The sequence below is a fragment of the Pristiophorus japonicus genome, chromosome 1 (genome assembly GCF_044704955.1).
Source record: "Pristiophorus japonicus isolate sPriJap1 chromosome 1, sPriJap1.hap1, whole genome shotgun sequence".
Taxonomy (NCBI): domain Eukaryota; kingdom Metazoa; phylum Chordata; class Chondrichthyes; family Pristiophoridae; genus Pristiophorus; species Pristiophorus japonicus.
Window position 1 is genome coordinate 89695801 of NC_091977.1, and position 24991 is coordinate 89720791.

The following is a 24991-nucleotide window of genomic DNA, read 5'->3' on the forward strand; positions in this document are numbered from 1 at the left end:
TTATCCACATTATACTTCATCTGCCATGCATTTGCCCACTCACCTAACCTATCCAAGTCACTCTGCAGCCTCATAGCATCCTCCTCGCAGCTCACACTGCCACCCAACTTAGTGTCATCCGCAAATTTGGAGATACTACATTTAATCCACGCGTCTAAATCATTAATGTACAGTGTAAACAGCTGGGGCCCCAGCACAGAACCCCACTAGTCACTGCCTGCCATTCTGAAAAGTAACCATTTACTCCTAATCTTTGCTTCCTGTCTGACAACCAGTTCTCAATCCATGTCAGCACACTACCCCCAATCCCATGTGCTTTAACTTTGCACATTAATCTCTTGTGTGGGACCTTGTCGAAAGCCTTCTGAAAGTCCAAATATACCACATCAACTGGTTCTCCCTTGTCCACTCTAATGGAAACATCCTCAAAAAATTCCAGAAGATTTGTCAAGCATGATTTCCCTTTCACAAATCCATGCTGACTTGGACCTATCATGTCACCTCTTTCCAAATGAGCTGCTATGACATCCTTAATAATTGATTCCATCATTTTACCCACTACCGATGTCAGGCTGACCGGTCTATAATTCCCTGTTTTCTCTCTCCCTCCTTTCTTAAAAAGTGGGGTTACATTGGCTACCCTCCACTCGGTAGGAACTGATCCAGAGTCAATGGAATGTTGGAAAATGACTGTCAATGCATCCGCTATTTCCAAGGCCACCTCCTTAAGTACTCTGGGATGCAGTCCATCAGGCCCTGGGGATTTATCGGCCTTAAATCCCATCAATTTCCCCAACACAATTTCCCGACTAATAAGGATTTCCCTCAGTTCCTCCTCCTTATTAGACCCTCTGACCCCTTTTGTATCTGGAAGGTTGTTTGTGTCCTCCTTAGTGAATACCGAACCAAAGTACTTGTTCAGTTGGTCCTATTTCTTTGTTCCCCGTTATGACTTCCCCTGATTCTGACTGCAGGGGACCTACGTTTGTCTTTACTAACCTTTTTCTCTTTACATATCTATAGAAACTTTTGCAATCCGTCTTAATGGTCCCTGCAAGCTTCTTCTCGTACTCCATTTTCCCTGCCCTAATCAAACCCTTTGTCCTCCTCTGCTGAGTTCTAAATTTCTCCCAGTCCCCGGGTTCGCTGCTATTTCTGGCCAATTTGTATGCCACTTCCTTGACTTTAATACTATCCCTGATTTCCCTTGATAGCCACGGTTGAGCCACCTTCCCTTTTTTATTTTTATGCCAGACAGGAATGTACAATTGTTGTAGTTCATCCATGCGGTCTCTAAATGTCTGCCATTACCCATCCACAGTCAACCCCTTAAGTATCATTCGCAAATCTATCCTAGCCACTTCACGCCTCATACCTTCAAAGTTACCCTTCTTTAAGTTACTCTTCCCCAAGGGGCATCGCACAACGAGATTGCTAATTAATCCTCTCTCATTACACAACACCCAGTCTAAGATGGCCTCCCCCCTAGTTGGTTCCTCGACATATTGGTCTAGAAAACCATCCCTTATGCACTCCAGGAAATCTTCCTCCACCGTATTGCTTCCAGTTTGGTTAGCCCAATCTCTGTGCATATTAAAGTCACCCATTATAACTGCTGCACCTTTATTGCCTGCACCCCTAATTTCCTGTTTGATGCCCTCCCCAACATCACTACTACTGTTTGGAGGTCTGTACACAACTCCCACTAATGTTTTTTGCCCTTTGGTGTTCTTGGCTCTGTTGATCCTGGATTTATCAGTGAAACGCACGCAACGAATGTGGGATTGTTGCGAGTCTTTCTGGTGCAATAACCAGCTCCAGCTCTAAACTTTCGATGGCAGTTTTAGCTTCAACAACAATAACAACAACTTGTATTTATATAGCGCCTTTAAGGTAGTGAAACATCCCAAGGCACTTCACAGGAGTATTATGAGATAATAGATTATGAGAGAATTTGACATCGAGCTGCATAAGTTGTGGGGTGTTTTGTGTGCCCCGTATCGCTATGACTCTCCCTTGAGTCGACCCGTGTTTTAAAACTCCCCGGTTCAGGTAGTTTCCCTTTGGATGGCAGGAGCTTCTGCCAGTAGTTCCTGCCTAGCCCATCGATTAGCGGGTAATCCCACAGAGAAAGAGACCAAGGTCAGATAGGTCTTCTCCTATGCCCGATGCGTAGCGTCCCCAGTGGAATTACTGTGTAACCCAGCCATGAGCGGATGCCATCCGGTTGGTCTTCCGAATTATACTGTGAACCACAAGCCCCACAACCCCCAAGTTCGGACACAAGGAGTTACTATGGATAGATTATAATTGACTCAGACAAAACAAAACGGTTCAGGTTGGTCCAAGATCGATTCCTTTTATTACACTCTCAAAACGACAACCCCTACTCCCCTCACATATGGCTTAAAGAATAGGTGACTGTGGACACTAGCTTTAAACCTTAGACTAAACACCCACCCTATCGGTTATGCCGAACTAGCTCCCTTCCCAGAATCTAAGCCTAGATAATGAAAACCTTTTTAACTAAACCCCTCTCCCGGTTTGGTCAGAACCCACACTTGGAAGCCTCCTCACACACACATGTGTTAGCCTGCGTCTTGGACACTTGCTGTCCCTCAGCAACTGAACACACGGGCAGTCTTGGGGATTTCCAGAGGTGTATGTTGGATATAATTACCAGTCCTTGTCGTTGATTCACATGGCCCCAGGTCCGTTCGACTCTAAAGACAAAACCGTGCCTAACAGAGGCATGCGATGAGGCCTGGAGAGTTACGTTCAGGCGGCGCGGCGAGGCACTCACTTCGGGCATTCCTGGAGAGTTTACGGATGCGTAGCCACACGGGAAACCCCGTTCCAGATGGTAGAGGAAATCATCAACATCATAGGCAGCCCCTCGGAATCGAGGAAGACTTGCTTCCATTCCTGACGTGAGTTCTTTGGTGGCTGAACAGTCCAATACGAGAGCCACAGACCCTGTCACAGGTGGGACAGACATTTGTCGAGGGAAGGGGTGGCTGGGATTGGTTTGCCGCATGCTCCTTCCACTGCCTGCGCTTGACCTCTTCATGCTCTCGGCGTTGAGATTCGAAGAGCCCAGCGCCCTCCCGGATGCACTTTCTCCACCTAGGGCGGTCTTCGGCCAGGGACTCCCAGGTATCAGTGGTGATGTCACACTTTATCAGGGAGACTTTGAGGGTGTCCTTGTAACGTTTCCGCTGCCCACCTTTGGCTCGTTTGCCGTGAAGGAGCTCTGCATAGAGCATTTCCTTAGGGAGTCTCGTGTCTGGCATGTGAACTATGTGGCCTGCCCAGTGAAGCTGATCGAGTGTAGTTAGTGCTTCAATGCTGGGGATGTTAGCCTGAATGAGGGCACTGATGTTGGTGCGCCTGTCTTCCCAGGGGATTTGCAGGATCTTGCGGAGACATCATTGGTGATATATCTCCAGCGACTTGAGGTGTCTTCTGTACATCCTCCATGCCTCTGATCCATACAGGAGGGCGGTTATTACTACAGCCCTGTAGCCCATGAGCTTGCTGGTAGGTTTGAGGGCCTGGTCTTTGAACACTCTTTTCCTCAAGTGGCCGAAGGCTGCACTGGCACACTGGAGGAAAAGCAAGTCACTGAATCCCCCAAAGTTCAGCATCTTTATACCCCGTATAATACACAATACTGGCTGGGAGATTCCTGGTTACCATGGTTGGAGAGATGCTAGTTGGTCTTCTTGGTGACGTCTCTGTCCTGGATTGGTCATCTCGATGAAAACAATGGTAGGCCATTTCTGTAAATGAGCAGTTCTCGAAGTGATAACTGTTAGTTGAGTTCTTGACTGCTCCTTCATTGAAAGAGTCCAGAGGTGTTACATTTGGCCCGCAAACCTCATTGTCCATCCAGAAATCCCAGCCCCCATGGACAAAAGGTGTTTTTCCACAAATTACACAAAGTTCAAAATGAAAAGACCTCTGCCTTTCATGACAGCAGCGTTGAGACTGGTCCCATGGCAACCCAAAAGGCAGACAGCTCCTGCTAATACAGAAACCAAAAATCAGTCCTTTCAAAGTCCAAAACTCCATTTTGAAACGCAGCCGAAATCTGTATCCATTTTAAAAGGATACAGATCTATTTTAAAAGTCCAAAAATCCATCCAGCCCATACACAAACTGATGTTGGCACCGGCCAAATCCTACAAAGTAGAAATTAACGCAGGTGACCAAAAGCTCCGTCAAAGAGGTAGGTTTTAACGAGCTTCTTAAAGGAGAAAAGAGAGGTGGAGAGGTTTAGGCAGGGAGTTCCAGAGCTTGGGGTCTCGGCAATAGAAGGCATGGTCACCAATGGTTGAGCGATTATAATCAGGGATGCTCAAAGTGGCAGAATTAGAGGAGAGCAGATATCTCGCGGGGGGGATGGGGGGGGGGGGCGGGGTGTGGTGGGGGGCTGGGGGAAATTGTGGGGCTGGAGGAGATTACAGAGATAGGGAAGGGAGAGACCATGGAGGGATTTGAAAATAAGGATGAGAATTTTGAAATCCCAGGTGCCTATAGTTTCTCTACTTCCAGTAAATTTCCACTGATGAACACTCGTGATTGTTACCCAGCTAGAGTCCAAAAAATAAATGATGTTGCCTTTGGCTCCCACAACTACGGGCATGTAGCACATCATTGTTTCGGTGCATGCAGTCACTGACTCTAATCGATCTAGTACAGAGATTGTGATTGGCTGATTTTGCAGTACAGGTGCAGCGCTGAGAATCCGGAACCCTCGGGACCGAGGCCGTTCCGGATTCCGGGCTTTTTCGGATTTTTGATTTGTTTTCCATCACGAATCCGGAAACACCCGAGCCCAGGTTTGGGTATTTCGAGATTTCGGAACATCAAAAAGGCGGGGGGGATTCCTGCCGAAGAGCTGTTCGGGCCACCCGGCCCCGCCGAGGAGGATGTTGTCGGGCGGGCCCCGCCAAGAATGTCGACGGGCGGGCTGCGCCGAGGTGGTGTTCGGCCAGGCTGGCCCCGCCGAGGTTGTTGTCAGGCGGGCCCCCGCCGAGGATGTTGTCGGGCGGGCTGCGCCGAGGTTGTTGTCGGGCGGGCCCCCGCCAAGGTGGTGTTCGGCCAGGCTGGCCCCGCCGAGGAAGTGTTCTGGCGGGCCGGCGATGAGGTCCCAAGGTAAGGGCAGCAGTGGCGAGGCGAGGCCCGAGGTCGGCAGGGTCGTCGGGGATGGATTCCGGAACATTTTACGGATTCTGGACAACCCTGGCACTGATCGGTCCAGATTCTGGAATATTCCGGATTCCGTTCTGGATTTTGGACGCTGCACCTGTACTGACAAATACAGCAGTTGTGATTGGTCATTTAAGTAACTCGCAATTATGGCATCACTCTGGGTTTTGACAAGATTTCTGCCTATTTTCTAATGAAAATTTCTGCAAAATGTTTACTTTTTGAAGATTTTTGATTTTTGACATTGATTTTTGTGATAAGTGGTCCCTAAACTAATATTGGTGTGAATATGCAGTACTTCGACAGAGGGGATTATAGAAAAACATTTTTTTGAGACTCGGCCCATGGTCTACTTTAGGCAATTAGGGATGGGCAATAAATGCTGGCCTTTCCAACGACACCCACATCCCGTGAATGATGTGATCTCTGCTACATTGTGAAGATCAAATACAGATTGGTTGATCACTTTGCGGAACACTTCCATTCAAACATAATCCTGAGCTTCAAGTTGACTGTCATTTTAATTTTCTGCCCCACTCCCGCTCTGACTTCGCTGTCCTTGGCCTTATAACTGTTCTAATGCAGCTCAACGGAAGCACGAGGAACAGCACCTCATCTTTCAATTAGGCACTTTGCAGTCTTCTGGATTCAACATCGAGTACAACAAATTCAGATCATAATCACTGCTGCTATTTTTTTCGGACCGCAGCTGCTGGTAATGTTTTTGCGATTGCCATTTACACCTCCTCAAGACACATCTTTTGTTTCTTTAATTGTCTCATTGCCATGCTATTTTGTCATTTAGAGGCCGAAATTGCCCTCTTTAAGGCCCTAAGAGGCGGTAATAGGGCAGAAAGGCATTTCCCACTAGGGGCAGGTGGATGGGCTGACTGATCTGCAACTGCCCCTGTGCCGGGTGTGGCAGAAACGGGTTCTTGTCCCACCGGACACGCACCGACCCCCTACCGTCTGGCGGCGGCGCCTTTCCACCCACAAGGGAAATTGCGTCGCAGGAGCAGAGCCACCACCCATCAGTGCCCCCGACAGCTTTTCCCAGCGTCCATTCTCAAAGGGGAGGGTGCACCGCAGCGGCCGCCATTTTATTTTAATTGTAGGCCGACTCTGAAGTCGGCCTGACAATGGCGGCCATGGTCCAACCGAGCCAACAATAGGCAGCCGGGCACGCCCTCTTGGGTGCCGGGCCACTGGCCCGGCCAAAGCCCACCCTGGTAGCCCAGCGGGCACCAGAAACATAGAAAATAGTTGCAGGAGTAGGCCATTCGGCCCTTTGAGCCTGTACCGCCATTCAATGAGTTCATGGCTGAACATTCCTTCAGTACCCCTTTCCTGCTTTCTCTCCATACCCCTTGATCCCCTTAACCGTAAGGGCCATATCTAACTCCCTCTTGAATACATCCAGTGAACTGGCATAAACAACTCTCTGCGGCAGGGAATTCCACAGGTTAACAACTCTCTCAGTGAAGAAGTTTCTCCTCATCTCAGTCCTAAATGGCCTATCCCTTATCCTAAGACTATGTCCCCTGGTACTCAACTCCCCCAACATCGGGAACATTCTTCTCGCATCTATCCTGTCCAGTCCCGTCAGAATCTTATATGTTTCTATGAGATCCCCTCTCATCCTTCTAAACTCCAGTGAATAATTGATCCAGTCTCTCCTCATATGACAGCCCAGCCATCCCTGGAATCAGTCTGGTGAACCTTCGCTGCACTCCCTCAATAGCAAGAACGTCCTTCCTCAGACTAGGAGACCAAAACTGAACACAATATTCCAGGTGTGGCCTCACTAAGGCCCTGTACAGCTGAATTAAGACCACCCTGCTTCTATATTCAAATCCCCTAGCTATGAAGGCCAATATATCATTTGCCTTCTTTACCGCCTGCTGTGCCTGCGTGCCCACTTTCAGTGACTGATGAACCATGACACCCAGGTCTCATTGCACCTCCCCTTTTCCTAGTCTGCCACCTTTCAGATAATATTCTGCCTTTGTGTTTTTGCCCCCAAAATGGATAACCTCACATTTATCCACATTATACTGCATCTGCCATGTATTTGCCCACTCACCTAACCTGTCCAAGTCACCCTGCAGCCTCTTAGCGTCCTCCTCACAGCTCACACTGCCACCCAGTTTAGTGTCATCCACAAACTTGCCAATATTACACTCTATTCCTTCATCTAAATCGTTAATGTACATTGTAAAGAGCTGGGATCCCAGCACTGAGCCCTGCGGCACTCCACTAGTCACTGCCTGCCATTCTGAAAAAGACCCGTTTATCAAGACTCTGCTTCCTGTCTTCCAACCAGTTCCCTATCCATGTCAGTATGTTACCCCCAATACCATTTGCTTTGATTTTGCACACCAATCTCTTGTGCGGGACCTTGTCAAAAGCCTTTTGAAAATCCAAATACACCACATCCACTGGTTCTCCCTTGTCCACTCTGCTAGTTGCATCCTCAAAAAATTCCAGAAGATTTGTCAAGCATGATTTCCCTTTCATAAATCCATGCTGACTTGGTCCGATCCTGTCACTGCTTTCCAAATGCGCTGCTATTTCATCCTTAATGATTGATTCCAACATTTTCCCCACTGATGTCAGGCTAACCGGTCTATAATTACCCGTTTTCTCTCCCTCCTTTTTTAAAAAGCGGTGTTACATTAGCTACCCTCCAGTCCATAGGAACTGATCCAGAGTCAATAGACTGTTGGAAAATGATCACCAATGCATCCATTATTTTTAGTGCCACTTCCTTGAGTACTCTGGGATGCAGACTATCAGGCCCTGGGGATTTATCGGCCTTCAATCCCATCAATTTCCCTAACACAATTTCCCGCCTAATAAGGATATCCTTCAGTTCCTCATTCTCACGAGACCCACTGTCCCCTTGTACCTTCAGAAAGTTATTTGTATCTTCCTTCTTGAAGACAGAACCGAAGTATTGGTTCAATTGGTCTGCCATTTCTTTGTTCCCCATTATAAATTCACCTGATTCTGACTGCAAGGGACCTACGTTTGTCTTCACTAATCTTTTTCTCTTCACATATTTATAAAAGCTTTTGCAGTCAGTTTTTATATTCCCTGCAAGCTTCCTCTCATACTCTATTTTCCCCCTCCTAATTAAACCCTTAGTCCTCCTCTGTTGAATTCTAAATTTCTCCCAGTCCTCAGGTTTGTTGCTTTTTCTGTCCAATTTATATGCCTCTTCCTTGACTTTAACATTATCCTTAATTTCCTTTGTTAGCCACTAAAGTGTCTGCAGAGCTCACAGCGGGCCTCCCCTTTAATTGAAGGGGAAGGACATTGCTACGCGTCAACGCGATACGGCATGACATCAGCATCGCGCTAACATGCTCAGCATGGCGCTGATGACACCGCCCACCTTCTGCCCCGCTCCCGACGCACTTCTGCCGCATAGCCACCCCAGACACCGTCCGACGATTTTTTTTTGAAAAAGAAGGCAATTTCGATTGCTTCTCCATCCCAATGATTCGGGCAGAGAATCATCACTTAATTTAAATTATTCGCCCCAACGGGCAGAGGGCAATTCGGTCCCTTTATCTCTCCTGCCTTCCACCCTATCACAGACCTTCCTTTTTGCCCTTCCCTCCACTCCCCTTCCCCTTTCTCTGCCTCTGTACTTGCTGAAGACCTGTTACATCTCTAACATTTTCCAGTTCTGATGGAAGGTCATCAACTTGAAATGTTAACTCTCTTTTTCTCTCTCCACAGATGCTCCCTGACCTGCTGAGTAATTCCAGCAATTTCTGTTATTATTTTGGATATACAGCTCTCTATTCCTTTATCAAAGTCATTTGTAAATATCATGAAAAGCTGAGGCCACAGTACAGATCCCTGGGGGTCACATCTTAGGATAGTCGTAGACCAGGAAGGGAGCAACTTGAATGTCATATTTCTATGTTTTATGATTTATGCCACCTCAGTCTCATGATGGAGTGGCAAGGTGCTGCTCTGGAATCCCACTGACTCTGTGGAACAGAATGCCCCAATAGCTTTGTTACTGGTGCAGGGGGGCAACCCTAATATCGAGTTAGGACAGAATCAGGCCAAAGGCAAATGGCCAGGCAGAAGTCCAGCCCAATTCACTTCCAGCAGTGGAGCGGGGCTTCGGGAATGTTGACCCTATATTGTTTTATACCCGCTATGATTTTTGTAAAACTACATTAAACTAGTCGTGATAAAAAGGTTCTGATGAAAGGTCATCAACCTGAAACATTAACTCTGCTTCTCTCTCCACAGCTGCTGCCTGACCTGCTGGGTGTTTGCAGCATTTTCTGTTTTTAATTTAGATTTGCAGCATCCGCAGTATTTTGCTTTTGTTTTATAGTAGTGATGGAATCTTGGTAGAGTTGGGCATGAACTTTGAAAAGATACTCCTATGTAACTCAAAACTTAAAGAACATGTTTTAATATTTGAATACAAATCACTTCAAACAACTTTTGAAATTTGTTTATTGAAATGCCAAAAAAGCAAGAATTGCAACTGCTGGAAATCTGCTGTTTATTTATTATTTACTGTATTTTGTGATACTTTGCATGAAATATTTTTTTTAATATTAATAACATAAAACCTTAACGTTCTCTAGGGTTGCACATTAGCCCTCTAATCAGACTCACATTTTTGTTACTTTGTGTCTCTTTTGTATTTTGAAACATGTCCCAACTTTTATGGCTCAGAGCACAACATTGACATAAAATCCCTTACATAAGAACATAAGAATTAGGAACAGGAGTAGGCCATCTAGCCCCTCGAGCCTGCTCCGTCATTCAACAAGATCATGGCTGATCTGGCCGTGGACTCAGCTCCACTTATCCGCCCGCTCCCCGTAACCCTTAATTCCCTTATTGGTTAAAAATCTATCTATCTGTGATTTGAATACATTCAATGAGCTAGCCTCAACTGCTTCCTTGGGCAGAGAATTCCACAGATTCACAACCCTCTGGGAGAAGAAATTCCTTCTCAACTCGGTTTTAAATTGTCTCTCCCATATTTTGAGGCTGTGCCCCCTAGTTCTAGTCTCCCCGACCAGTGGAAACAACCTCTCTGCCTCTATCTTGTCTATCCCTTTCATTATTTTAAATGTTTCTATAAGATCACCCCTCAACCTTCTGAACTCCAACGAGTAAAGACCCAGTCTACTCAATCTATCATCATAAGGTAACCCTCTCATCTCCGGAATCAGCCCAGTGAATCGTCTCTGTACCCCCTCCAAAGCTAGTATATCCTTCCTTAAGTAAGGTGACCAAAACTGCATGCAGTACTCCAGGTGCGGCCTCACTAATACCCTATACAGTTGCAGCAGGACCTCCCTGCTTTTGTACTCCATCCCTCTCGCAATGAAGGCCAACATTCCATTCACCTTCCTGATTACCTGCTGCACCTGCAAACTAACTTTTTGGGATTCATGCACAAGGACCCCCAGGGTCCCTCTGCACCGCAGCATGTTGTAATTTCTCCCCATTCAAATAATATTCCCTTTTACTGTTTTTTTTTCCAAGGTGGATGACCGCACATTTTCCGACATTGTATTCCATTTGCCAAACCTTAGCCCATTCGCTTAACCTATCTAAATCTCTTTGCAGCCTCTCTGTGTCCTCTACACAACCCGCTTTCCCACTAATCTTTGTGTCATCTGCAAATTTTGTTACACTACACTCTGTCCCCTCTTCCAGGTCATCTATGTATATTGTAAACAGTTATGGTCCCAGCACCGATCCCTGTGGCACACCACTAACCACCGATTTCCAACCTGAAAAGGACCCATTTATCCTGACTCTCTGCTTTCTGTTAGCCAGCCAATTCTCGATCCATGCTAATACACTTCCTCTGACTCTGCGTACCTTTATCTTCTGCAGTAACCTTTTGTGTGGCACCTTATCGAATGCCTTTTGGAAATCTAAATACACCACATCCATCGGTATACCTCTATCCACCATGCTCGTTATATCCTCAAAGAATTCCAGTAAATTAGTTAAACATTTCCCCTTCATGAATCCATGCTGTGTCTGCTTGATTGCACTATTCCTATCTAGATGTCCCGCTATTTCTTCCTTAATGATAGCTTCAAGCATTTTCAGTCAAATGTACCTGTAACTATTATTTTTTACCATTAAAAAGATGTAACTTCTTTACTACTGATTCTTGTATTCACCAGTATGAGTTACTATATTGTTATTTTTTATTTTGTCTTTATATGTATTTTCTTTTGGCAGGTATAGCATATCTTAGTGGAATGTGCAGTGAAAAAAGGAAGTGTGTTCTTGCCGAGGACAATGGACTGAATCTAGCCTTTACAATTGCTCATGAGATGGGTCACAAGTAAGTAAGAATCAATAATAACCATCGGTTGATTTTAACTGTTCTCATCGGGCATCAAGCGGGTGACAGTGGGTCGGCTGCCCGTTTTACACCCTGACCAATTTGCCTTTACATTAACTTGAATGGAAAAGAAAATGAGGCAGGGTATAAAATAAGTAGCTGGCCCATTGCCACCTGATATCCGCCCAGTGGGAACAGTTCAAATTCACCCCAATTTCTTTAAAATTAAGTTTTTTATTCCTATGAAATGCATATCTTTTGAGACCGCACTTGGACTTTTAATACAGCAGAGAGTGTTTTATTAATGTCTCAATATCTCAGGAAAAATAATAAAGCTAAGGTGCGCTACAAACTAGGACTCATTAGCACCATCCTGGCATGACAGATTTGTATAGAATCAAATAAGTTGGCACGTTAATTCCCTACCTGCGGATTGATCAGTCTCTGTTGCTCATCAGTGTTTACTGTAGAAAAAACGATGGCTCTTATAGCGAACCTGCCAGTGGTCTCTGACACTGACACCTGCTGGAGACAGTGGACCGAAATTGGAATCCTCTTCGCCAGTAACTGAGGCCCGAGGCCCAATAACAGGAGCACCTCAGGCCTACTCATTCCGGCACAGGGATTGTTGCCTGTGCCCAGTTCACGCTTTAGTCATAGAATCATTGAATGATAGAGCATAGAAGGAGACCATTCGGCCCAACGTGCCAATGCCAGTTCTTTGGGAGAGCTAGGCAACTAGTCCCACTCGCTCACTTTTTTTCAATAGCCCTGTAAATTTTTCTCCTTCAAGCATTTATCCAATTCTCTTTTGAAAGTTACTATTGAATCTGCTTCCAACGTACTTTCAGGCAGTGCATTCCAAATCACAGCAACTTGCTGTGTAAAAATAAAAATGTTTCCTTATGTGCCTCTGGTTCATGAGTTTGAACATCTCTATTCAATCTTCTCTTAACATTTTCTGCTATAAGAAAAACAACCCCGGCTTCTCCAGTCCCTCCACATAACTGAAGTCCCTCATCCCTGGTACCATTCTCGTATTCCTACATTGCAACAGTGACTACATTCCAAAAGTACTTAATTGGCTGTAAAGGGCTTTGAGACATCCGGTGGTCGTGAAAGGCGCAATATAGACATAGAAACATAGAAAATAGGTGCAGGAGTAGGCCATTCGGCCCTTCTAGCCTGCACCGCCATTCAATGAGTTCATGGCTGAACATGCAACTTCAGTACCCCATTCCTGCTTTCTCACCATACCCCTTGATTCCCCTAGTAGTAAGGACTTCATCTAACTCCTTTTTGAATATATTTAGTGAATTGGCCTCAACAACTTTCTGTGGTAGAGAATTCCACAGGTTCACCACTCTCTGGGTGAAGAAATTCCTCCTCATCTCGGTCCTAAATGGCTTCCCCCTTATCCTTAGACTGTGTCCCCTGGTTCTGGACTTCCCCAACATTGGGAACATTCTTCCTGCATCTAACCTGTCTAACCCCGTCAGAATTTTAAACGTTTCTATGAGGTCCCCTCTCATTCTTCTGAACTCCAGTGAATACAAGCCCAGTTGATCCAGTCTTTCTTGATAGGTCAGTCCCGCCATCCTGGGAATCAGTCTGGTGAACCTTCGCTGCACTCCCTCAATAGCAAGAATGTCCTTCCTCAGGTTAGGAGACCAAAACTGTACACAATACTCCAGGTGTGGCCTCACCAAGGCCCTGTACAATTGTAGCAACACCTCCCTGCCCTTGTACTCAAATCCCCTCGCTATGAAGGCCAACATGCCATTTGCTTTCTTAACCGCCTGCTGTACCTGCATGCCAACCTTCAATGACTGATGTACCATGACACCCAGGTCTCTTTGCACCTCCCCTTTTCCTAATCTGTCACCATTCAGATAATAGTCTGTCTCTCTGTTTTTACCACCAAAGTGGATAACCTCACATTTATCCACATTATACTTCATCTGCCATGCATTTGCCCACTCACCTAACCTATCCAAGTCGCTCTGCAGCCTCATAGAATCCTCCTTGCAGCTCACACTGCCACCCAACTTAGTGTCATCCGCAAATTTGGAGATATTACATTTAATCCCCTCGTCTAAATCATTAATGTACAGTGTAAACAGCTGGGACCCCAGCACAGAACCTTGCGGTACCCCACTAGTCACTGCCTGCCATTCTGAAAAGTCCCCATTTACTCCTACTCTTTGCTTCCTGTCTGACAACCAGTTCTCAATCTATGTCAGCACACTACCCCCAATCCCATGTGCTTTAACTTTGCACATTAATCTCTTGTGTGGGACCTTGTCGAAAGCCTTCTGAAAGTCCAAATATACCACATCAACTGGTTCTCCCTTGTCCACTCTACTGGAAACATCCTCAAAAAATTCCAGAAGATTTGTCAAGCATGATTTCCTTTTCACAAATCCATGCTGACTTGGACCTATCATATTACCTCTTTCCAAATGCACTGCTATGACATCCTTAATAATTGATTCCATCATTTTACCCACTACCGATGTCAGGCTGACCGGTCTGTAATTCCCTGTTTTCTCTCTCCCTCCTTTTTTAAAAAGTGGGATTACATTGGCTACCCTCCACTCCATAGGAACTGATCCAGAGTCAATGGAATGTTGGAAAATGACTGTCAATGCATCCACTATTTCCAAGGCCACCTCCTTAAGTACTCTGGGATGCAGTCCATCAGGCCCTGGGGATTTATCGGCCTTCAATCCCATCAATTTCCCCAACACAATTTCCCGACTAATAAGGATTTCCCTCAGTTCCTCCTCCTTACTAGACCCTCCGACCCCTTTTATATCCGGAAGGTTGTTTGTGTCCTCCTCAGTGAATACTGCCCCTCCGGGCAGTACTTGTTCAATTGGTCCGCCATTTCTTTGTTCCCCGTTATGACTTCCCCTGATTCTGACTGCAGGGGACCTATGTTTGTCTTTACTAACCTTTTTCTCTTTACATATCTATAGAAACTTTTGCAATCCGTCTTAATGTTCCCTGCAAGTTTCTTCTCGTACTCCATTTTCCCTGCCCTAATCAAACCCTTTGTCCTCCTCTGCTGAGTTCTAAATTTCTCCCAGTCCCCGGGTTCTCTGCTATTTCTGGCCAATTTGTATGCCACTTCCTTGGCTTTAATGCTATCCCTGATTTCCCTTGATAGCCACGGTTGAGCCACCTTCCCTTTTTTATTTTTACGACAGACAGGAATGTACAATTGTTGTAGTTCATCCATGCGGTCTCTAAATGTCTGCCATTGCCCATCCACAGTCAACCCCTTCAGTATCATTCGCCAAACTATCCTAGCCAATTCACGCCTCATACCTTCAAAGTTACCCTTCTTTAAGTTCTGGACCATGGTCTCTGAATTAACTGTTTCATTCTCCATCCTAATGCAGAATTCCACCATATTATGGTCACTCTTCCCCAAGGGGCCTCGCACAACGAGATTGCTAATTAATCCTCTCTCATTACACAACACCCAGTCTAAGATGGCCTTCCCCCTAGTTGGTTCCTCGACATATTGGTCTAAAAAACCATCCCTTATGCACTCCAGGAAATCCTCCTCTACCGTATTGCTTCCAGTTTGGTTAACCCAATCTATGTGCATATTAAAGTCACCCATTATAACTGCTGCACCTTTATTGCACGCACCCCTAATTTCATGTTTGATGCCCTCGCCAACATCACTACTACTGTTTGGAGGTCTGTACACAACTCCCACTAACGTTTTTTGTCCTTTGGTATTCTGCAGCTCTACCCATATAGATTCCACATCATCCAAGCTAATGTCCTTCCGAACTATTGCCTTAATTTGCTCCTTAACCATCAATGCTACCCCACCTCCTTTTCCTTTTATTCTATCTTTCCTGAATGTTGAATACCCCTGGATGTTGAGTTCCCAGCCCTGATCATCCTGGAGCCACGTCTCCGTAATCCCAATCACATCATATTTGTTAACATCTATTTGCACAGTTAATTCATCCACTTTATTGCGGATACTCCTTGCATTAAGACACAAAGCCTTCAGGCTTGTTCTTTTAACGCCCTTTGTCCTTTTAGAATTTTGCTGTACAGTGGCCCTTTTTGTTCTTTGCCTTGGGTTTCTCTGCCCTCCACTTTTCCTCATCTCCTTTCTGTCTTTTGCTTTTGCCTCCTTTTTGTTTCCCAAGTCTTTCTTTTATATCTCTTCTGCACACTCTCTAAGGCCTTGACATCCTTCCTAAAATGTAGTGCCCACAATTGAACACAATACTCCAGCTGGGACTTAACCAGTGTTTTATAAAGGTTTAGAATAACTTCCTTGCTTTTGTACTCGATTGGCTAGATTTTTGGGTTTTGGCGTTTTGGCGAATAAGGTAGTTTAACACCAAAATTACTGTTTTCGCAGCACTACCGTTTTTAGGCTGAACTTTTGGCCTTTACATTAGTAAAGGAGGCGTTGCATGATGATTTGCGGCGCAAACCACGAGTTTCGGCAACTTTAGTCCGGGACCGGGAGCGCTGCGAGAGAGGCCTTGGGACGGGGGAGAAAAATAAAAAATAAAATTCCAAAAAACATTCACAAAATATTCACAAAACCCTTAGCTACTAAATCACTGAAAAATAATTTTAAAATAAAAACTTAACATACCGTTTTTGCAGGTTTGCATACTTACTGCTGCTGGCTGGGCTGTACCGACAGGTTTGACCTGTCAGTATTCTGGGCGCAGCGTATGAGTTGGGAGAGCGCCAAAAGTACGACGCAAAAGCAATCTGCGTCATTGCATGTCGGCGCACCTCTCCCTGGCGGTACTTGGAAGCGCCACCGCAAAGAGATCCCCAAGGATCCCGCCGACCGGGTTTTCACTGCAGAGGGTCAAATCGCGGCGAAAACCCAGTCGCAAACCTGCCGGAAATCCGGCCCTTTGCCTCTACTAATAAAACCAAGGGTTCCATGTGCTTTTTTAACAGCCTTCTCAACTTGTTCTGCCACCTTCAAAGATTTGTGTATATACACCCCCAGGTCTCTCTGTTCCTGCACCCCCTTTAAAGTTGTATAATTTTGTTTATATTGCCTCTTTTCCTTATTCCTACCAAAATGTATCACTTCACACTTTTATGCATTACATTTTATCTGTCATGTGCCTGCCCATTTCACCAGTCTGTCTAAGCCCTCCTGAGGTTTGTTACTATCCTCCTCATTGTTTACTACATTTCCGAGTTTACTATCATCTGCAAACTTTGAAATTATGCCCTGTATACTCAAGTCCAGGTCATTAATATATATCAAAAAGAAGAGTGGTCCTAATACCGGCCTCTGTGGAGGACCACTGTATACTTCCCTCCAGTCTGAAAAACAATTGTTCACCACTAATTTGCTTTCTGTTCCTTAGCCAATTTTGTATCCACACTGCCACTGTCCCGTTAATCCCATGGGCTTCAATTTTGCTAATGTCTCCTTTTGATCAGCCGATAATAGCCATACATAGTAATTATTTATTTTTTCCCAAAATAAAAGAGGTAGATAGATTCAAGTAATGGTCAAACCTAAGACTTGAGGCAATTGCATGGTGCTGAGGCAGATGTTTGACTGTTTATGCAACTGGGTCACCTTGTTCTGAGTTTATCTTTTTAACAAGTTGCTGATTGTGTCCACGGTCTCGACTGTTTTGAATTAAACATTAGTCAGGGCAGACATTTGAGGTCAGTAGCCAAGTTACACAATAAAAAAATGCAAATATTCTAACAATTAATGACATTGGTTGTTACTGAAGGATACATAAGGTAATATAAATAAAAGTTTATAATCAACAATTTCACCATTAAACCTCTTCACGCAGAAATATAAAAGTGAGATAAGTTATGAAGTAATGCAACAGATTGATTTAAACTAAGAGAAAAGACTAGGGGGTGTAAATTTGGTTGTCTAGTGCCTCAGTTAGTGGCCTGAAGGGGCGATACTGCGAGCGTAATACTTACCGACCGGGCACGCAGCTTGTAGTGCCCCACCAGAAGATTTAGTTGAGGTTTACCAGAGGCGCAAAAAACTAGCGCCTGGCTGCTGACTATCCACCGATCATGATGTCAGTCCTGACTGGCAATGACCACGCTTGCACCTCACGCTTGCGCCTCATTTAGCGACCGCCAATAATCACGTTTGAAAAAACAGTCGGTATAGCATTCCACAGTTGTTAACTGGTGGCTACTTAAAGGGATGAGGAAGCGCATTCCTCGGAGGTCATAGTCAGTGCAACGTTTATAGAGAGCATGGTGCACGAGCCTCCGAGTTTGCAGCGGCAGACAGACATAACAGTACAGCTTAAAAAAAAGTAATTTTGAAAACTTCAATGTGTGCATTACTATGCTGCCAGCGTCACATTCTACATGCTCCAGCAAGGCATTGTGCAGAGAGAAGAGCTGTTGGCCATGTTGGCGGCCAAAGGAGCAGAGTCCCTAGATGTCGTGGAAGGAGGCCTTACCCCCCACGGCTTTACCGGCGGCAACGCTCATACCTGGATCTGTCCGAGGAGCAGTGTGTCAGAAAGCTGCACTTCCGAAAGGAGGTTGTAACAGAGATATGCCATCTCCTGCAGGAAGACCTGCAGCCTCACGTTGGCACCAGGACTGCGCTGCCCTTCGTAGTGACGATCACGGTGGCACTCATCTTCTATGCCCTCCAGCTCCTTCCAGGCTGCATCAGGGGACACATGTAGTGTCTCACAATTCGCAGCACATCCCTGCATCCGCGATTCACACAGGCTCTCGACACACGCAGAATGGACTTCATTAACTTCCTGATGACCAGGGAGAAACAGAATGAGTACATGTGGGTTTGCCAGGATAGCTCCTAGGGTTCTTCCCGAGGATGCAAGGAGCAATTGATTGCACGCACGTGGCCTTGTGAACATCATTCGAGAATGCAGAGATCTTCAGAAACAGAAACGCATACCACTCCATAAATGTGCAGCTGGTGTGCGACCACATGCACCGCATCCTCGCAGTCAATGCTCGCTATCCTGGAAGCGCACACAATGCGATTATCCTGCGGGAGAGCATTGTGCCACGACTGTTTCAGCCACTACGGGAAGGCCGAGGTGGGCTGCTCGGCGACAAGGGATATGGCCTGGATACCTGGGCAATGACCCACCACCACAGAACCAGAGGAACGCTACAATGAGAGCCATGCCTCCACCCGCAACAGAGCAGATAATAGGGCTGCTGAAGCAGCGATTCTGATGCCTGGACCGCTCTGGTGGCAGCCTTCAATATTACTCTCACTATTCATTGTGGTGTAATGTGGCTATCATGAGGGCCCAGGCCTTGCTAGTGGGGATCACAGGCCCACCGGAGGAGCAGGAGGAAGTGGAGGAGGAAGAGGAACAGGAGCCTGGCTATGTCTCGAATGTCCAGCAAGACAACGAAGACCAGCAACAGCCACGGAGGAGGCAGCCTGCCAATGTTAGTGGCGCCAGTGCTATTCGGCAATAGCTCATAAGGCATCAGTTTGCTCAAGCGGATGGAGCTGAGGGATGCAGCTAATAATGACCGCGCATTGTTCCACGATAATGCCACATCTCTGTCACAGGTCCACAATCATACAGCAGAGGCTGAAGGACACGGTCAAAGTAACATTTTATTCATTAACATCCTTCAAACAACCCCAAAAAACCCACAGCCGCAAATAATAAACACTGCAGCTACCACCCTTTAAAGGACTACAAACACATCATTATCATTCAGAACATATGTACAATTTCATTAGCGTGTCTTGAGCTGGCATTACCCATCCCTCTGCCTCACCCCCCCTCCCATGCCTACTGCTCCTCCTCAGTGTGGCCTCAGTGCCTATAGCAAGGCCGCTTGACGGCTGCTCTGTGTCTAAGGGAGACAGGACAGATTGTCGATGGTGACACCCTGGACCAGCTGTGTGCCTGGAAGGCCTGCCTGCTGACTGCATGCCTCAAGATGGCCGGCAACAATGTCGTATGTCTGGGTTGCAGGCCATGGTGGTTGCAGAGCAGCTGGAAAGCTGTCATTGTGAGGAAGGACAGCACCTTCAATTTCCAGCGGCCCACTGCCACTCCTCCGGGACGGAGCCAGAGCATCAGGAACAATCTGTGCCCCCTGCTGCGGCACCGTCTGTTCCCCATTGGACTGTGGGGATGTTAGAAAGCATGATCGTAGACACTGCTTGAATGGCATCACTCGGAGACTGCATAAATGCAGCCTGTGCTTGAAATGCTGCAGTCTGAGAGTGCATGCCAACAACCAGTGACTGCATGATATCACAACGAGCTTGCGTGGCTTTGGCCTGTGATGTCGTGGCTGCTGCCACATCAACCATGGCACACGCTATCACCTCTAAGACCCCACTGTCGCTCGTTGAACCCACTTCCCGGTTTAGCCAGGCAAGGATGGGCTCAGTGAGAAGGCAGCCTCCGCCCACTCACAGCAAGTGCATCCACGCTCTGCAGCACCCTCCCCAGTGCACCCATAAGCTCACGGTGCATTTGCATGGACTCCCTGGACAAAGCCTCCAAATCCAGGTCCTCATCTGCCTGTCTCTGAGCAGGACTCCAGGGCCGACTTACCCCTTGGAGAGCTGGCCCCCTCGCGCTGTGTGTTGCTACAGGCCACTGGAGCCAGGAACATATGGCTCTGGGAACCCCAGAAATATGGGCTTCTCCACAGAGCTAGTCTCCTCACTCGCTGGTGTTGACGACAGATCTTGCTCCGTGGCAATACTTGTTTCCACGTCCTCCTCATCTTCCCCTTCGTGTGACGACGATGGCTGACGGGCAGGCTGCAGCTCATCTGGCTCATTACCTCTAAGCACAAAGCAAAACAAGTGTGGGTAGCAGTTGGAGAGGGCCCAGGAAGGCAAGAAGACGGGTGCATTGTTATTTCGCAGGTACATGTTGTAAGGCATGTGAGCTCAAGGGTGAGGGGGTCTTACAGAAAATGGCCATCTCATTCACAAAAAGTGGGGGCTTTGCCTTGCCGGCCGCCAGTACCCCAACTGGTGTACCCATGAGGGCAGACATTGATGAGATCTTGGAGGTCTGGCTCCCCTCCTCCCATCTGCTGCTGCTCTTGCCTGTTGCGGCCAGTTTGGCCTGCAATGACCAAAACAAGAAGATGTCAGTCGGTCTGTAGCTACTCGTGTGCCACATATTTCTGCAGTAAATGACTCGCTACTAATGTCAGAAGATGTGAATCTCTGCATCTCAGCCTGCGTGGCAGCGCACAGTGGATGTGTCAAAGATGGAATTTGGGGACAAAGAGCTACGAGTCAGTATGGGGTTGAAGGCCTGTGATCGCATATGAAGAGTTAAAAGGTGTTGGTAGGTGTCCTCAGGCTGAGTACGGAGCTAGAAGGTGAGAGACGCTTAGATGGGTGGGGCACGTCTGGTGAGGCGGTAGAGAGCTTTTAGGATGTCTCCAGCAATCAGGAGTATGGCCTGGTATACATAGAGAAGGGGTGGGCAGTGTAAAGCCTTTACATTGTGTAAGACGGTGAGGTTCACATGAACACATTGCAAGGTTAATGTTAAGGGTACTCACCCTAATGCTTCTAGTGAGGTCATTGAATTTTTTGCAACATTGTGTCGTTGTCCTGGCCACCATGTCGCGGGCAGAGATGTGCTGGGTCACGCCCTTCCTCAGCCTCATGAAGACCCTTGGCGCTGGCCTTCGTACCCCTCCAGGATGTAGCACTTTGTTGTGCCTCTCCACAGCCTCAAGCAAGGCCGTGGTCGAGAAACGGTGTGCTCTCTGCCTTCCTCCCTGCTCGTCCATTTTCCCGCTCTCAGGTGAGTGAGGAGGTGAAGCTGCGCATGCACATACTTACCTTGCTGCGACTTTAAGACACGGCTATTCCCAGGATGTGAATCAGACTTAGCGCAACATTTTCGTTAGCACCCACCAGGTCAAGTGTGTAATGGCTAATTTAGTGCCCCCTTCAGCGCTTGGTCCGATTCCAGCAAATTTCTCGGCGGGAGGCGCAAACTTTTTCAAGGCGCTAAAATTACCGCTCCACCTGAATTGATGCCTGAAAATGGGCGGTACCAAATTTCCACCCCCACGTCCAGGTATGAGCGTTGCCGCCGGTAAAGCCGTGGGGGGTAAGGCCTCCTTTCACGACATCTAGGGGCTCTCCTCCTTTGCCTGCCAACATGGCCAACAGCTCTTCTCTCTGCACAATGCCTTGCTGGAGCATGTAGAATGTGACGCTGGCAGCATAGTAATGCACACATTGAAGTTTTCAAAATTACTTTTTTTCAAGCTGTACTGTTATGTCTGTCTGCCACTGCAAACTCCGAGGCTCGTGCACCGTGCTCTCTATAAACGTTGCACTGACTATGACCTCCGAGGGATGCGCTTCCTCATCACTTTAAGTAGCCACCAGTTAACAACTGTGGAATGCTATACCGACTGTTTTTTCAAACGTGATTATTGGCGGTCGCTAAATGAGGCGGCCGCACCTCATTTAGCGAGTGGGATGCAAGCGTGGTCATTGCCAGTCAGGACTGACATCATGATCGGTGGATAGTCAGCAGCCAGGCGCTAGTTTTTTGCGCCTCCGGTAAACCTCAACTAAATTTTCTGGCGGGGCACTACAAGCTCCTGCCCGGTCGGTAAGTATTACGCTCGCAGTATCGCCCCTTCAGGCCACTAACTGTGGCACTAGACAACCAAATTTCCACCCCCTAGTCTTTTACATAGAAACATAGGTGCAGGAGTAGGCCATTCGGCCCTTCTAGCCTGCACCGCCATTCAATGTGTTCATGGCTGAACATGCAACTTCAGTACCCCATTCCTGCTTTCTCGCCATACCCCTTGATTCCCCTAGTAGTAAGGACTACATCTAACTCCTTTTTGAATATATTTAGTGAATTGGCCTCAACAACTTTCTGTGGTAGAGAATTCCACAGGTTCACCACTCTCTGGGTGAAGAAGTTCCTCCGCATCTCGGTCCTAAATGGCTTACCCCTTATCCTTAGACTGTGACCTCTGGTTCTGGACTTCCCCAACATTGGGAACATTCTTCCTGCATCTAACCTGTCTAAACCCATCAGAATTCTAAACGTTTATATGAGGTCCCCTCTCATTCTTCTGAACTCCAGTGAATACAAGCCCAGTTGATCCAGTCTTTCTTGATAGGTCAGTCCCACCATCCCGGGAATCAGTCTGGTGAACCTTCGCTGCACTCCCTCAATAGCAAGAATGTCCTTCCTCAGGTTAGGAGACCAAAACTATACACAATACTCCAGGTGTGGCCTCACCAAGGCCCTGTACAACTGTAGCCACACCTCCCTGCCCCTGTACTCAAATCCCCTTGCTGTGAAGGCCAACATGCCATTTGCTTTCTTAACCGCCTGCTGCACCTGCATGCCAACCTTCAATGACTGATGTACCATGACACCCAGGTCTCGTTGCACCTCCCCTTTTCCTAATCTGTCACCATTCAGATAATAGCCTGTCTCTTTGTTTTTACCACCAAAGTGGATAACCTCACATTTATCCACATTATACTTCATCTGCCATGCATTTGCCCACTCACCTAACCTATCCAAGTCGCTCTGCAGCCTCATAGCATCCTCCTCGCAGCTCACACTGCCACCCAACTTAGTGTCATTCAGCAAATTTGGAGATACTACATTTAATCCCCTCGTCTAAATCATTAATGTACAGTGTAAACAGCTGGGGCCCCAGCATAGAACCTTGCGGTACCCCACTAGTCACCACCTGCCATTCTGAAAAGTACTCATTTACTCCTACTCTTTGCTTCCTGTCTGACAACCAGTTCTCAATCCATGTCAGCACACTACCCCCAATCCCATGTGCTTTAACTTTGCACATTAATCTCTTGTGTGGGACCTTGTCGAAAGCCTTCTGAAAGTCCAAATATACCACATCAACTGGTTCTCCCTTGTCCACTCTACTGGAAACATCCTCAAAAAATTCGAGAAGGTTTGTCAAGCATGATTTCCCTTTCACAAATCCATGCTGACTTGGACCTATCATGTCACCTCTTTCCAAATGCACTGCTATGACATCTTTAATAATTGATTCCATCATCTTACCCACTACCGATGTCAGCCTGACCGGTCTATAATTCCCTGTTTTCTCTCTCCCTCCTTTTTTAAAAAGTGGGGTTACATTGGCTACCCTCCACTCGATAGGAACTGATCCAGAGTCAATGGAATGTTGGAAAATGACTGTCAATGCATCCGCTATTTCCAAGGCCACCTCCTTAAGTACTCTGGGATGCAGTCCATCAGGCCTTGGGATTTATCGGCCTTCAATCCCATCAATTTCCCCAACACAATTTCCCGACTAATAAGGATTTCCCTCAGTTCCTCCTCCTTATTAGACCCTCTGACCCCTCTTATATCCGGAAGGTTGTTTGTGTCCTCCTTAGTGAATACCGAACCAAAGTACTTGTTCAATTGGTCCGCCATTTCTTTGTTCCCCGTTATGACTTCCCCTGATTCTGACTGCAGGGGACCGACGTTTGTCTTTACTAACCTTTTTCTCTTTACATAGCGATGGAAACTTTTGCAATCCGTCTGAATGTTCCCTGCAAATAAAAAATAAAAAAGGAAGGTGGCTCAACCATGGCTATCAAGGGAAATCAGGGATAGTATTAAAGCCAAGGAAGTGGCATACAAATTGGCCAGAAATAGCAGCGAACCCGGGGACTGGGAGAAATTTAGAACTCAGCAGAGGAGGACAAAGGGTTTGATTAGGGCAGGGAAAATGGAGTACGAGAAGAAGCTTGCAGGGAACATTAAGACGGATTGCAAAAGTTTCTATAGATATGTAAAGAGAAAAAGGTTAGTAAAGACAAACATAGGTCCCCTGCAGTCAGAATCCGGGGAAGTCATAACGGGGAACAAAGAAATGGCGGACCAATTGAACAAGTACTTTGGTTCGGTATTCACTAAGGAGGACATAAACAACCTTCCGGATATATAAGGGGTCGGAGGGTCTAGTAAGGAGGAGGAACTGAGGGAAATCCTTATTAGTCGGGAAATTGTGTTGGGGAAATTGATGGGATTGAAGGCCGATAAATCCCCAGGGCCTGATGGACTGCATCCCAGAGTACTGAAGGAGGTGGCCTTGGAAATAGTGGATGCATTGACAGTCATTTTCCAACATTCCATTGACTCTGGATCAGTTCCTATGGAGTGGAGGGTAGCCAATGTAAACCCATTTTTTTAAAAAGGAGGGAGAGAGATAACAGGGAATTATGGACCGATCAGCCTGACATCGGTAGTGGGTAAAATGATGGAATCAATTATTAAGGATGTCATAGCAGTGCATTTGAAAAGAGGTGATATGATAGGTCCAAGTCAGCATGGATTTGTGAAAGGGAAATCATGCTTGACAAATCTTCTGGAATTTTTTGAGGATGTTTCCAGAAGA

General features: G+C 46.6%; 1 protein-coding gene across 1 annotated transcript in view; it reads left to right on the forward strand.

The window, feature by feature from the left end:
• The window catches only part of LOC139227543 (A disintegrin and metalloproteinase with thrombospondin motifs 19-like), a 768564-nt gene that overhangs the window by 234104 nt on the left and 509469 nt on the right, over positions 1–24991 (forward strand). The window contains exon 8 of the mRNA XM_070858408.1: positions 11464–11569. Coding sequence (XP_070714509.1) covers positions 11464–11569 — 106 coding nt within the window. The remainder of the gene's footprint in view (positions 1–11463; positions 11570–24991) is intronic.